Source organism: Rhodamnia argentea, chromosome 9, assembly GCF_020921035.1.
Source record: "Rhodamnia argentea isolate NSW1041297 chromosome 9, ASM2092103v1, whole genome shotgun sequence".
Classification (NCBI taxonomy): domain Eukaryota; kingdom Viridiplantae; phylum Streptophyta; class Magnoliopsida; order Myrtales; family Myrtaceae; genus Rhodamnia; species Rhodamnia argentea.
The window spans coordinates 9111869-9127036 of NC_063158.1; the positions used below are offsets into that span (position 1 = coordinate 9111869).

General features: G+C 40.1%; 1 protein-coding gene across 1 annotated transcript; it reads left to right on the plus strand.

Moving 5' to 3' along the window:
- Positions 1–351: 351 nt before the first annotated feature.
- LOC115757183 lies at positions 352–4726 on the plus strand. The gene is given in 5 exon segments (XM_048285203.1): positions 352–595; positions 1590–1870; positions 2739–2918; positions 3938–4216; positions 4218–4726. Coding segments are annotated over 5 exon segments (1158 nt in total). The 5' UTR covers positions 352–543; the 3' UTR covers positions 4584–4726.
- Positions 4727–15168: the final 10442 nt, after the last annotated feature.

Here is a 15168-nt window from a genome sequence, read left to right on the forward strand (position 1 = left end):
ATCAGTATAAATCTTATGTTTCGATTGTTTTTTTTACTCTATATTTTTTTGTGTTGTGCATCAAAATTAATGTGGAAATGATAATTGTTATAAAAAAAAATGCGGATATATGAAGAAGAGAAAACGGATCGTGACGGGCTTCCTGCAGATTTCCTGCCTCCCATTCTTTGACGTGGCGTTCATGCAGATCCTTTGTGTTGCTGCCGTCCCTGCTCCTTTGCCCGCTCCCTCTCTCTCTCTCTCTCCCTCACGCTCACTCTCAGAGTCGAAAGCCTGCCTTGCTGCTTTGCTTTTCCCCTGGTGAGTGTTTCAACTTCTCTGTGTTTCAATTTCTTCATTGGGATGTTCAAATTCTAACTATGCTTGTGCTTCTATGATTCTTTCGCAATCCTCGTTTCTGGTTTTCTTTTTCTCCGGCTAATCCTAGTTACTCATCCGCGTAGCTCTCCTATATGAAGAAATTACGATGTGAAAGTGCGCACGCTCTGTTTTGAGGCAGATTCTTCAGTCGGGCCTTCTTTCTGGAAGTTCATCGTGTATTTCATGCTGAACGTGTGGGGGCTCACATTCAGCGTTACTGGGTTGATACTGATCTTCACGTACAGTTGTCCGGCTGATAACTTGGAGTGTTTCAATTGACAATAATAATTGGGGTTCTTGCGACTTGCTTGCTTGAGAAGTTGTGATTAATCTGTTTGCTGGTCGTGTATAGAATTGTTGTTACTTGTTAGTTCTCACAAGCAAGAGACAGATGATTAGTCAGTTAGGTTCGGTGTGGAACTCAGTTCCAAAGGGTACTACTTGTAAAATACCTAGTAAAGACTGGGCGCTGATAGCTTTTGTAATTGGAAATGCAAATGCAAGGGGGAGAGTTCCCATTGTTTTCTTACACTCCTTAAACATGAAAGCTTTGTTGTTCGGCTGATTTGCATCGAAAATTGTGAAACTCGAACGTGCAAATATCCTAGCATACATGAGCGTTCCACCATGGCAAGTCTAGGACGTCTGCTCCAGGTTGAATTAACCAAGTTTGTTTGCAGAGACAGATAATGTTTTAGTGTTCATGGATGCTTCGTTTTTTTCTTGTACGGATTTGAGAAAGGCTAATGGACTAGACTGACTGGCGTTTAGAACAAACTAGTCATAGTGTAATTGATTTGATGAGATGCAATGAAACAAAGAGTGCTGCCGTTACCATTAACATGTGGAGGTACTCACATAAGTGCTTATGTTTTAGCTTGTGGGAGAAGCTTTTTTTTTTTTCCCATCATGGCTGGTGCTATTAATCTAGCATAAGCGGTCCAGCTTGAAGAAACAATCATTTGGACCTTAAATATTTTCGGAAATTTTACATTTGGATCTGACATTAGTCAGGTGCCAATGGTGAATTAGGGGAGCAGTTCTTTCTCTCACCTCTTGTTGGGTGTTGTCTATGGCGTACTTGTTTAAAAATCCATGAAAATACGCACTCGTAGTTTGCCACATAAGTTTGTAAACCACTTTTTATTAATATCTGTCCTGGGATTCCTAGATTACTCTTGGAAATATTCAAAAGGCCACTCGGGAACAGAGTGACATTCTCTTTGCACGGGAGTTGAAAGTGTTGGTGAATAGTACATATCGCCCAATGGCATCTGCTTCGGAGCTAGTCAACACTCTAGTAATCTTGGTGACAAAGCCTTTCTCCCTACTCAAGCAAATATGCCTCTTTGGAGTGAAGATTACCTTGATTATCCTTCACACCTGGATGGAGCTAATAATGGCTGCAATCTCATTGCATGTGAACCTATGTTGGAAAGTGATTCTATGGATGGTTGCTCTTGCAACTCTTCCATTCCGAATTTTGACTTCTGTTCAGAGGGAAAGGCAGGTTTGTTTATTCGAGCATACCCTGGTTAAATGTGCTTCTTTATCTTTGCATGCACATACTAATTTCTGGCGTCTTGCATTTTCTGTGAAGCACTGCCATGAATTCAGGAAGTTCCAGCTGAGTGTAAAATCAAAATTTAAAAAGGGAATGGGAAATCGGGTGCTTTTAGTTGCATTGCTAGGGGAATTATGCACCTGCTGCTGCATTATGACCTGAAAATGTGGGCGAGGAGGAAGGAAGAATGAGATAGAACAGGAACAAAGGATAAGCTCCATTTACACAGAGAACACACAGAGAGAGAGAGAATAGGATTTCTTTGTCAGTTTCTCATTATTGATATTATTTTTTTGTAATAAGGAAGTGTTTGGATTTTGACTTTTCCTCTAGTTATTCACTACTGTAGGTCACTGATTACATAATCAAACTTAAACTTGGGCAGTTGCAATTAGTGTAGCCACCAGCAGAGTCATGTTGATCGGTTGCATAAGATGCTTAGATTCGGAGATAGGATTGAAAGTAGGAGAATGACCTCCTAGACAGCTAGTCTCACTATGTGTGGACTCATTTTGAGTTGAATACACTCCTGGTTTAAAAGAACATGCTCAAATACAGTTGTTATTTAAAATATTGTAAGTAATTTGGAGAGATCAAATATATTTGTAATTATAGTATTCCTGTACATATATATGTTTGCTAGATGATTAGTTTCTCCCTATCCTTGTGCCTTTATCTTCTCTATCTTGAACAAATGTTGGTCAATTCCTTTTGTATGTTGTGTCAAAAGATTGCTTCTTCATCCAGTTCGTCATGCATAAATCTATCTTCTCTTTCCTTCTCCTTTCAAGATGATAGTTATTCTGTTCTGCAGCTGGAAGTAAATTTACTAGCAATGCAGTTGGAGTTGGAAAATCTTGTGTGGGAGAGGAGAGGACTTGAGGAGCATTACCGTAAAGCAGTCAAAGAACGGGAAGTGTTGGAATTCATTTTATCTGAACTTGAAGACGAGCATGAGAAGACCATGGCAAGACTTGAAGTGTTAGAGGAGGAGGTTCGTTTCTTTTTTTTTTTTTTTTTTTGGTCGAAAGGTTCGTTTCCTTTTCAATGGTCAATTGGCCTGATTGCTCTTCCAGAATAAATCCCGTTAATCTGGCCTTAACTTCTTTTGTAAGTTCCGAATCACTGGTCATGCTGCATGAACTATGGGAAGTGGCAACAAGCTGGTTGCACATATACATGTATGAGTCTACTACACATGCCTAATCACTTAGAAGAAGAAGGGGAAGGAGGGCAGGTGGAGGGTGGGGATGCATGTCTGACGGTTCATAGGAGACCCTAAGTGTACAGTTGGAGGTTGTCTACCTGAGAAACCTAGTAGAATCTGTCTCTTATGCAAGAGCCGGGAGCGATTTCTTAGAGTTTGTGAAACATAATTAGATTTGCTGTGTCCAAATGACAGCACGGACTTATTAATGTGTGGATGGGTAGCGAAATTCCTTGTTGTGTAAGTTCCGACCCGCACGAAAGGCGTAACGATCTGGGCATTGTCTTGGAGAGAAACTTGGTGAAATAGACATGTCTGTGAAGATACAAATTACTTGCACCTGGATAGAAAGACCCTATGAAGCTTTACTATTCCCTAGGATTGGCGAAGAAGGCCTCCTTCCTGGGGGCCGAGGGCCCTGCGCAATGCATGTGGATTGTGCGATTTGCATTGCCTCTGAGAGGACTGGTCAAGCCTGTGTAATTTAAAAAATGAAGTCAATATGTTCGAAATATTTTTTGGGACCTTGTTTTTGTCTGAGTATTTACCAGAATCTACGCAGTTGTTTAAGAATTTCATTTCCAGGACTGGTTGATTGGTTTTGTCTGAGTGCCTACCAGATTCTATGCAGTTGTATAGAAAGTTCGTTTTTGGAACTGGTTGATTGGTGCTAATAGATAGTTTTCTTCTTTCTTGGAAGATATATATTCTCGTAAATCACTCCTATTAGACTTCTTCAATACAACTTATATTTCAAGATATGCTTCTTGACAATTTTAATCGTTTTTTTTTTTTTTTCCCGACAGCTTCCACGTCTGAAAACTGAAAATCTTCAGCTAAAGGAAATACAGGGCCAGGAACTTTGGAACTTTAGAGTTCAGGCGGAATCTGGAAATGGCCTAAATGGCAGCAGAGGTGACCACCACGATGTTCCTCGCGGTAGCCCGCCATCAAAATTCAGCTACAATGGAAGCAGTGCGTTCTCTTCGCGAGCTTTTGATGCACCAAGATTCATGGGAAGGGGACAGGAAAAGTATAGACTCGCTGCTCAACTTACTAAGCAGCACGAGTCCTGGCTGCTTTATTTCGCCTGATATGGAAATGAGCAGGGCTCTCGCCCAGCAGAGGGAAGTTGCGTTGAAGCGGAGTCTCGTCAGTTCAGTGTTATCTTTAATGGTCAGCTTGACAATTTGGGAAGCCGGAGACCTATGCATGCCTCTCGTGATGGCGCTCTTCACTGTCGTTGGCATGTCACTGGTGAGTGTGGTTCAGCTTTTCTCCACTATAAGAAACAAACCTGCTTCTGATGCAGTTGCTCTCTTGAGCTTGAACTGGTTCATGCTGGGCACGCTTTCTTATCCGACTCTTCCAAGGGTTGCTCGGATTTTAGTCCCTGCAACCGTGAGCATGTTGGACTGGACAATAAGGTGGCTTGGTGCTTCTTCCGAATAGCTAAAGTATGTGTTTTAAGAGTATTTTTTGCATGTTGTAGAAACTCTACTTTTTTGTTCCAGTTTGCTTCGCTTGATAGTCGCTTCTGGTAACGATCATAAAAAAGAAATATTATGCGGTAAAGAAATAGGTTTTCAGCATATTATATGTAGTTTAATTCATTTAGTATCTGTAAATGCCATATCAACATCTCTCTAAGCGGGATTACTTTTTAACGCTGTTATTCTCTATATGATGTGTGAAGTCTCTTTTCAGATTGAAAAACTCCATATCTTTCTGCTGAGTCTCTTTCAGAATCATTTGAGGGTGTTTTTCTACCCTTAACCCAAGGCTCCATCTCGTGCTCTTTTCTCCTAGTTGAAGCATTCAGAGGCCATTGTTTCGCATGTAAGTTTTTCTAACTTTATCCTCTGTCGGCGTCGCAGGAAGCAACCTTATTTCCAATTTTATCTTTCCTCGAACTGCCTGCGCATTTTGCGGAAAATTCTCCTCTCCGCCGCACTCACAATGCACACATTGTGTTCAACCATAAGAGTGCTACTAACACTTAAATTTTGGCAACCCAGTCATTTATTATATAAAAAATTAGGGTTCAACTTCAGTCGCTAGCAAAAACATTTAATTTTTTTTATTTATAGCATTTCATTGGACTAGTGGCATAATATTCTGAGCTTAATTGAAATATTTCGACTGGTGCACGGGAGGTTGTGGACTCAATTTGTTTGTTTAGGCTCATGAAATGGAATTAATTGAAATAAAACCATGGCCGAATATTGCGCTTGCTTCATATAAAGATTCTTCTGAATTTTGAAAGATTATGATCAATAAATCTCAATTTCATGGAGAATGGGCGTCATGCCTTTTTAATAAGCAAGAATCTTCCCCAAAAGATGAAAAAAAAAAAAAAAAGGCTAGTCATTCACGTGAGATTTCAATCAGAAAAGTCAATAAAGAAAGATAAGAATCACGGCCTGGACTTGTGCAGAGAATATCCAATCAATGACACCAGCGGATAGAAACACGAAGCGAAAGAACTTGTGGAATCTCGCAAATCAAGAGACAATTTCTCTCACTGTGGAAATTCTTTAGGAAAGGAAGTGCACAATATAACACACAGGACAGCAACATGAAAGTAAGAGGGAATTGTTCGAGTCTTGACGATCGTCTATTACTCCCTTCCATCCATTCGTGCACGACGGAAGAAGGAAAGATTAAAATAAATGTGCGCATGGTGGAAATGTATCTGGTCATCAAAAGAAGGGATATCCATGGAAACCCAAAAGAAAGAAATCCTTCGTGCGCTGATTTACAGCCAATTCTTGATGGCAATCCAGAGAGAGACCATTGAGAGAAAAATGGTGAAAAGCTACCCAACCATAGAGAGAGAGAGGTTGAAAAAGAGGAGGAAAAGTAGTCATTTCTTCATCCCCTTCCGTCAGATTTCTCCAGAGGAAACGCTCACAGGATTGTAAGTTCTCCTCGCGTTCCAATAAATATCCTGCCCGCACCATCGAGTCTCCAAGCTAGAATCTCGTGTTGCTGTTTGCCCTTTACCACGAGTCTTTGCGACTCGTGTTAGCATTGATGAACCCTTCACTGACAGCCAGGCTAAGCTCCAGTTTGTGACGTCTGCTCCCGCACAGCTGCGATCTTTGAAAGTGACCGACCCAACGACGAAGCTGCTCGACCTCCCTGTTTAGCCGTGACATCTCCAGTTGTGCTCCAATTCCCCTGCGCCGTGAGGGTTGCTAACCCCGAACTGCTGTCCTTGTCGTTGATCCTTGCTGCGAGACAATCCCTGCACGTAAGGACGAGTTTCTGGTTCCTGTCCGTGACGACGAAGCTGCCCTGCGACAACGACCTGCTGCGACCTCCTTTGGTGGAATTCTCGTTGCTGATTTTCCTGTGGAATCTTTCAGCCTTTCCGCAGCTTGGAGAATTCTTTATTTTGCAGGATTTCTGGAATATCACACTAAACGAGCTGCTGGGTATTTCCCCCCATCATCCACCACAGTGACTCACGAGCATCGTTAGTCGCAGTCCAAATCATCTGCAATTCGTTGTCTGTCAATACGAATTGGAAATCAAATTGTTCGAAATTAGGTGATTATTTGATCTAATTTTAAATTCCTTTTTTTCCTGATTTGGACTAATCTGATTTTAGGCATTATCCGATTAGGGGTTACCGCATAAAAATCAAATTTGATTATTAATTTGAGCTGCAAGACATGCGTCATTTTTCTAATCAAATATGAATTTATCGTGGTCAATATTTTGTCAAGATTGTGATATCTGTTAATTCATGACGCGAGACGGCGGATTATTTTTTCGGATATCATAATCTTTTGCCTAAAATCTCAAAATATCTTGCTATGGATTGAATTTTGTTTTTATTCTATGCTAAGCACATTTTTTTAAAAAGGTATAAAAGAGAAGGTTGCATTTTTAATAGAAATTTGATAAGGTGCATGTTAAATTAGGTTAATTGTAGTTAGATTAATTTTTGCATGCCACGTGACATATTAGAATAGCTGCATTTAATTTTAAATATGCATCTAATGCGTCGCATTTTAGCGTAGTCTTCACTTAAAAAAGAATTAATCAGGATCGTGTTCTTGCATACACATTTTTAGTCTGCACGTTAGGACCAAACAAAACGAAAAGTCATTTGGTTTGGTTGATTTTCTTTCTTGCAATTTATCTATCACTTTTGTGGACCCTTTCACATGTTAGGAAATTGTCTGCCAAACTTTTTTTTTTTTAAATGGTACCAAAAGGGCGTTAGAATAATCTAGCATAACCAAGTTCCCGAACTTGTAATTTCTGATTCATAGGAATAAAGCATTTCTCCCAATCCTTTTATTTAGGTATCTAATTGACCTGATGTAAATAGATTAGTCGCGACTTCAAATAAAAATCTTTTGCATGAAATGATTGAATTGGTATGGACTTGGGAGAGTCTAAGTTAAGTTTAACAGCTTAGTAATCCATTAGCCTGGTCGCCACAAGTGCTAAACTTTTGGAATCCAGGGGGGCCAAAGTGTGTATCGTACAAGAAAAGGGTACTACTAAGTGCTGGTGTTGAGGTGTATTCATTGCTATTTTGCCCTGAATTCTTTGTTCTTTGCATTCTTTTGCCGTTGATTGTTATGTTTATGGCTGGAGATGACATGGGCCTTGACTGGATTTGAAGAACGACTCTGGAGAAAAACGCTACTTTACTGCACTTGGAGGGCCATTCCAAGTAATGCATCTATTCAACAAAAAAAAAGTAACGCATCTGAACCAAATCCATCTGCATTTTCTTGATTGAAGGTAGAGGTATCGAAATGGATTGAAAACCCGTATTTTAACGCATATTCAATGAGATCGGTCACATATGAGTTAGTAAGTTTTCATAAATGGGTCAATGGATTTGAGTTACAAGCCATTCTTATATGTGTATTAAAAACTCAAGTGCCAGATCTAGATCCTCCAGAACCAAAGGTGTCTCTTCCCTACTGAATCTCTTCTATTTCCTTCTATAGTCCCAGCTCCAAAGTCATTACCTTCTACAAGATCTTCCTCCTCATTCACAGTTGTTTTCAGTACGGTTGCACCGCCTCCTAAGTCTAATATTTTATCTCTTCGAGAACGACTGAAAAAATGGGACGAAGATGAAGAATCTCAAGGAGCATCCCCTTCAGCACCTCCTCCACCTTCTCCACCTCATTCTCCATCCCGTCCATCTCAATCATACGTGGTGTCAAATCCTCCAAAAAGATTTCTTAGATACTAGATCCAAATCACATCAATCTTTGCTGTAAATCCTTTAGAACCCCTTCAAGATGAACCATTTGCTTTTGAATCATCTGAGTCTGACTCATCCGATGATGCCTCCCAAACCGCCTCTCAAACAGCTAATATTATCATGGCAAATCCAGTCCCAAGAAAAGAAGAAATGACTTCAGAACCAGAAGTGGTTCACCCACCAAACACTTTTTCTACTGGAACTTTCAACTCTTTATCATTCAAGGCATATTTTACCTTAGATGATCTTCCATATCATAAGTGGCCTGAATGTCTTCAAGAATTTCATGCTTGGTTAACTGGTAGGCATCTTACAGAGCACAACACTTATAAAGTGCTCCTAGAGTTCTCTAGTAGATTCATAGGAGCCTTAAAGGATTGGTGGAAAGCAACTCTCGAGCAAGATCAAATGATGTTTCTCACAATGCTCTGGATGACTCCATCCAGCTTATTCATCTGTTATTCATTGGCCAGCCTGATAATACTAAAGAGCTCAAACGAAGAGAATTCTTTGAGCGAAAGTATTGCTCCATGGCAAAAAAAGATCTTAATCGACATTTTAAGGAGATGATAAAGCTTTTTTACCTACTTGATATAGATCCAAATTTCAAACCTGTCTTCCTAGCTTCCATCCCTAAAGAAGTTAGCCAAGTTGTTGAAAAGGCTTTGCAGGCAAGGCAAAGGTCTCTAGCAGAAGCTACACTTGATATTGAATCAGTATTTTCCATTGATTATGAACCATCACCCGAGACTCTTTGTGCCATAAAAGCCTATTCTTCTGATTCGGATGATCAATCTCCAGGTGACATCTTTGCCTTCTTTTCCAACTCTTTCTCCGATTCTTTCCACATTCGACATCTAGTCTTTCATCCTTATATTCCTATTTAAATATTCATTTCCAAGTATGATAAGCCCATCTAGATGATATCTCTTATAGATATTGGAGCAGCTGCATCCCTCATGGATACAAAAGAACTCCTAGAAGAATTCTGGACACCTTATACAAGGTATTTCAATTCTGCTTACGGTGATACTTTCACAACCAAATTCCATGATAAACTAGTCACGTTCCAAATTTTTGCCAAGTGCTCTATCACTATAAAAATCCTTGGATACAATTCCCTTGACAAAGACCTTATCATTGGGTGAGATATTCTTGCCTAACTTTCACAACCTAGAATTGTACCCACCGGCTTACAATTCAAAGATCAGTTTCTAGAATATGTGGACATCCAGATACTTTTCATCATCTAGCCATAAATCCTTGATCCCATCACTCAAAGTATTTTATCCCGTTGTTCTGAATCTCATCACAATTCTCCCAAACCTGCCCTCACCCTCTTTGGAAAAATCCAAACTTTTTTGTGAGGCTTCCTTTTAGGAACAATGAGGATATCGATACTACAAAGAGCAGTCATTCTGGCATGAATCCATAACATGTTGCCCTTACTCGGAAAGAATGTGCTGAATTACTCGTCTAGGGTCTCATAGAACCCTCTAATTGCCAATGGGCTTGTGACGTCTTTTATGTCAACAAACGAGCAGAGCAAAATCGTGGCAAGCGTCGGTTAGTAATTAATTATCGGTCCTTGAACCGGTTTCTCCACGATAATAAATTCCCTTTGTCACATAAAAATTTCCTTTTTCTCAGCCTTGCCCAGCTAAGATTTATTCCAAATTTGATCTTAAAGCAGGATTTTGGTATTTAGGCATCTATCTTGAAGATTGTCCGAAAACTGGATTATGTATTCCCAATCAGCACTTCCAGTGGATAGCTGTCCCTTTTAGGCTTAAACCCGGTCCCTCCCTTTTCCGAAAGGCCACGTGTAGAATCTTTCAATTAATTTTAGCAAACTCTCAAATTTACATTGATGACATCCTCTGCTACGGTGCTAATGAAAAATCTCACTATAAGCTCCTTTTCCAGTTTGTTGAAATTGTCTAGAAGCATGGCATCATGCTTTCCTAGACGAAAATGATTATTGCTCAAAAGGAGATAGAATTCCTCGGAATGCATTTGAAAGAAGGAAATTATTGCCCAAACCCTCATATTGCGGAAGAATTATAGAATTTCCCTCAAAAGATTTGACAATCAAGCAAGTGCAAACATTTCTTGGAATAGTTAATTATATCGGAGATTTTGTCCCAAAGATTTCCAGGGCACTCCATCTACTTCAAAGGATGTTGAAAAAGAATGTGCCTCCATAGGGATCAAAACAGATTGCAGCAATTGCTTATTGAATGAAATGTTGCAACACCTTCCTCCGTTGCAAATCCCATCTACTGGCAAAAGAATACTATAGACAGATGCAAGTGACAAGTATTGGGTAGTCATTCTCCTTGAAGAAATTGATGGTAAGCGCCACATTGGTGCTTACAAAAGTGGACGATTTATTCTAACAGAAATCCATTACCATTCCACTTTTAAGGAGTTCCTTGCAGTTAAATATGGAATCAAAAATGTCCTCTTTTCCCTAGATGCTGAAATGCAAAAAGAAACAAATTCCTCATCCTTAGTTGCTAAGGTGGGCATAATGGTTTTCAAAATATTTTTTTGACACTAAGCATCTTGCGGGAAACAAAAATGTTTTTGCAGATTTTCTTTCTAGACCCAAGCAGCCAGTTACCTCTATCAACATGTTTGTGCGAAAGGAACCCTTCCTTGATACATTTCGTGTGGTTGATATGAGATAAAACAATTGGAATAGCCACAAATATCCTCCAAATGTTCCAAACATGATTTGGGTCAATTAACTCACCCCGAGTCTTAAGCATTTCTTCTAGCAGTATCATTATAGAATCTTTAGAGATTATGGAGGTTTGATGTTGAAACCCGGTGACCTTCATCCCGAATACCCATTCATTCATCCCTTGCTATAGCCACTTGACCTAGACTTCCCTGAAGAATTGAAATGGATGTTTTGGTACATGTTCAATATGTATATTGTATCCATTGAATTCCCTACTGAAAAGATTACTATGGTATTATCTAGAGCATTTGCAGGTGATTACTCTAACCGGAAGAACTTGATTGATATACTCTTATTATTTCAACCACTCGGCGCTTGGAGAGAACTGCTCGGGATTCAAAATCGTATGGGAAGACCGAAACCTCAAAGGCCTATTGTCATGCTTTTCTATAGACCATGGACATTCATCAGTCCTTTTGGAGATGTAAGATCTGAACCAAGCTTGTTTGGTACAACAACATACAAGCCTCAGCATAATTGGGAAGTTGCTCGCGCCTACGGAACCTTTCCAATTCGTATTTCATCCATTCCCCGTGAATATAGAGAACTCCAGAGAATCCTATGCCGGGAAAATCACACTTTTCCCCTAGAGATATGGCCATCGGATGTAGATGATGTCTCATGGGACCATTATGACCGATACTGCCACACAAGGGAAGCCATCCAAGAGGCCCTAGAAATTTTTCACTAGAACAAACAAGGCCAATCTTCGATGGACACGGATTCCCAGGACCCGTGAGGAGGACCGCTTTCTTAGGACCCTTATGTACAAAGCTCTTAGGGCAATAATTTCATCCCATGTGTAGATATTCCCTCTAACTCATCTTTGCCACTAGATGCTGGTCCCAGCAGCCAAAGATTGCAAGACCCATGGGACAATGATGAGCCCCTTTGGGAAGCTTTTAAAAGACAAAAGGACGGCCCAGACAGCTTGGACAACTCAAAAAATAATACTGAAGAAGGGTTCCAATACAAATTGCAAGGCTTGTCGGCCATATGTGTGTATCTTTCCTTCAATAATTGGTCCCTTGGTAGTCAAAAGTTATTTAGTCGAGTCTTGTTGTTGCCAGTGTCGGTAGATCTGCGTATCCAATGTTTGTATTTGTCCAATAATGTTTCCCTTACCTATATAAGGCCTCTTGTATTACGTAATGGGGTAGATCGAGTCTCCCTCTAAATGTCGGTGTGAAGTTTCCTCTATAATGAGTCCTTAAATTATCCTCTGCTCTTCTCTTCTCATCCAAGCATGGTTCCTCGATTTCCTGAATCATCTTGTTAATTTGGTAGTACGATGTGGTTCAGTATGCTCTTTACTTGCCACTCTGGTGAAATCTGTGAATTAGAAATTTCTGACACTTTGAGGGTTGAGCTTCAAGATTGAGCCTGGAAGCTAAAAGGTAGTCCCTTGAAATTGGCCAAGAGAGTTTGGTATTGGGAATAGCATACTTGCTTCAAGCCTCCTTCTTGGTATCATATGCAATCCATTTAGCTTAGAAAGGTTATTAATTGAGTCAACTCATTCATGATATGTCATTATCTTGAGCAGCTTTTATATTTTAAATTTTTTTTCATTTTTAATTTTTTGGTTTTATTTCTATTTCTATTTTTTATTTTTCTTTCTTTCTTTTACTTTTTTTTCCTCATCCGGTCGGATTGTGTAAATAAAAAAATAAAATATAATAGAAAATATAAAGTATAACATATAAAATATAAAAAAAAATCATATTTTTTAAAAAAGAATAAAAACTATTCACTAAATTTGTATTGCATGAAAGTGTTTTAGATTGGGTTAAGACAAAATTTCAAATAAAAGCATAAAGTGGATCTTAATTTAAATAAGGGCCTAAAGTACTCAAATCACTTCAAAAAAAGCTAGACCGCATTTTTGTCTTTTCTTTTTTAAATTTTTTTTCATTTTTTCCTTTTTTCTATTTTTTCCTCTTTTTTTCTTTTTTTCAGTTTTCTTTTTTTTTTTTTCCCTTTCCCCTCTTGATCATGGCTGGCCTCAGGCAATGGCGAGGGCGTCGGGCGACCCTCAATAGATTCGACAAGGGCAGGGGCACTAATCATCTTCTTCGTTGAAGCATCTCTCTTTCCACCGTTTGCAACATCTCTCTCCCTCCACCTCTATGCAAATCCTCAATTCAAACCCAATTCATCAAAACCCTAACTCTCTCGCGTTGGCTACTATGCAAGAGAGAGAAACCATTAGCAATCAGTAGTGAACTAGAGAGAGAAGCCAAATGGAGCTCAGCAAGGTCACTCTAGAGATTTGACAAAAAAAAAGGTCTCTAAAGATCTTCACTGAGCTCTAGCAGAAATAGTTGTCCCATTGCAAGGTTGCCAAGCGCACTTGGCTCCTCTACATCGACGGCGGCGGAACCACTTGCATTGTCGTCGACACCGCCCTTGTCCACCTTGAGGACCAGATCCGCCTTAGGAACAATGATCCCCATGCCTCCATCACGACTTCTTCGATGCCCTCATCGGGACCCGCGTCGGGGGCATCATGGTGGTCATGCTTGCAGCCAACGACCGCTCCGGCCGCTCGCTGTACTCTACCAGGAAGGCCGTCGAAGTGTTGCAGAAGATGTTGGGGTTGAAGAAGATGAAGGTGTCAAGGGATGCAGAAGACAATGGGGAAGGGAGGGGAAGAAGGAAAAAGAAAAGAAAAGGATAAGAGAAAAATAGAAAAAAAAAAAAAAAATTTTAAAAAGTAAAAGGATGAAGATGCCCTTCAGCCGTACCCTTACTTGAAATAGTGAGGGCACTTTAGGTCCTTATTTTAAACAAGATTCACTTTAGATCCTTATTTGAGAAAATATAAGTATTTCAAATCCTTATTTAGAATTTTTTTCTTGAGTTATGTATGAAAGTATTCACATGATATTTGTCGAATATTGGTCATTAGATACGTATTATATGAAAATGGGTCAATTTGGATTAGAGAAATTTCGACCTGACCCGACTTGATCCGCCTTAGAAGGCCCTATATTCTTTGGACTTTTGGTGAAATGCGGGATGGTGGGCTTGGTGGCGATGACGAATCAAATCATATGTGGATTTGGGTTTCCGTTCTGATAAAAGAAAGATTCAGATATGTTGAAGTCATTTATGATGCTGAACCTTCCGAGGCAGGGAAAGGAATATGTTTTTGCGTGAGCAAAGTCGCGCAGGTTTGATTCCCCGCGATCATCAAACGCATTTCTGCACCGTCGAGCGTCTCTTGAAAACTGGATGATTTTGATTATGACCCAGGTGGAGAAATTCAGAATATTAGCTTGCTGGTCACAAGATATATCAAGTTTCGCTGGTACAAATTAAACTTTACTAACTGTATAGTTTGGAATTTCGAAAAAAAGAATATGTTTTTCACTTCCTTTTTCAGGAATTGATCGAAATGTCTCGAGTAGATCTAGCAGCCTACGCGAACCGACTTCATCGTAGCAGTTGGTCGTGTGGACCGGAGTCCCGCTATTAATGGTGGCATTGGTCCATCTAACTTAAGCCCTATGCTGCATGGGACATGCTTGCTCCTACGACGGGCGCATCCCACGACAATCCCGAGCCATACAGAACCACTGCAATTACGAACCGCATCGCGAATCGATCAGGGCATCGGGTTTTCTTCACGCTGATGTCAATTCCAGACTCCTTTATTACACCCTCTCGTAGTTTTTTAGGGGGACCATTAGAGGGTGGTACCTAAAAAGTATGGTCCATCAAAATTCAATCCTATCAGATCGGCTTTCGTGATTTTCCCCACCCTCCTTTTTTCCTCTTCCCTTTCTTTTTCGTGAGTTTTAGAAGAGGTCTCCACTTCGGCCCAGGTCCCTTTCAGCTGATGGGGAAGGGAACAGTCGTTTAGCATCAATTTCTGCTAAAAACGGTGGCCTTGTGACTTGGGATAAGGTTGGAATTTTTGCAATGGAGGAGGAAGGCGCGCCCCACTACTTCTTCACCCGTAAAGGCGTCGGCTTTCTCGCGTGCTTCTTGGTGAAGTAAAGTAGAAGATTGAACACCTTTCTAAGCAAGATTTCTATAAT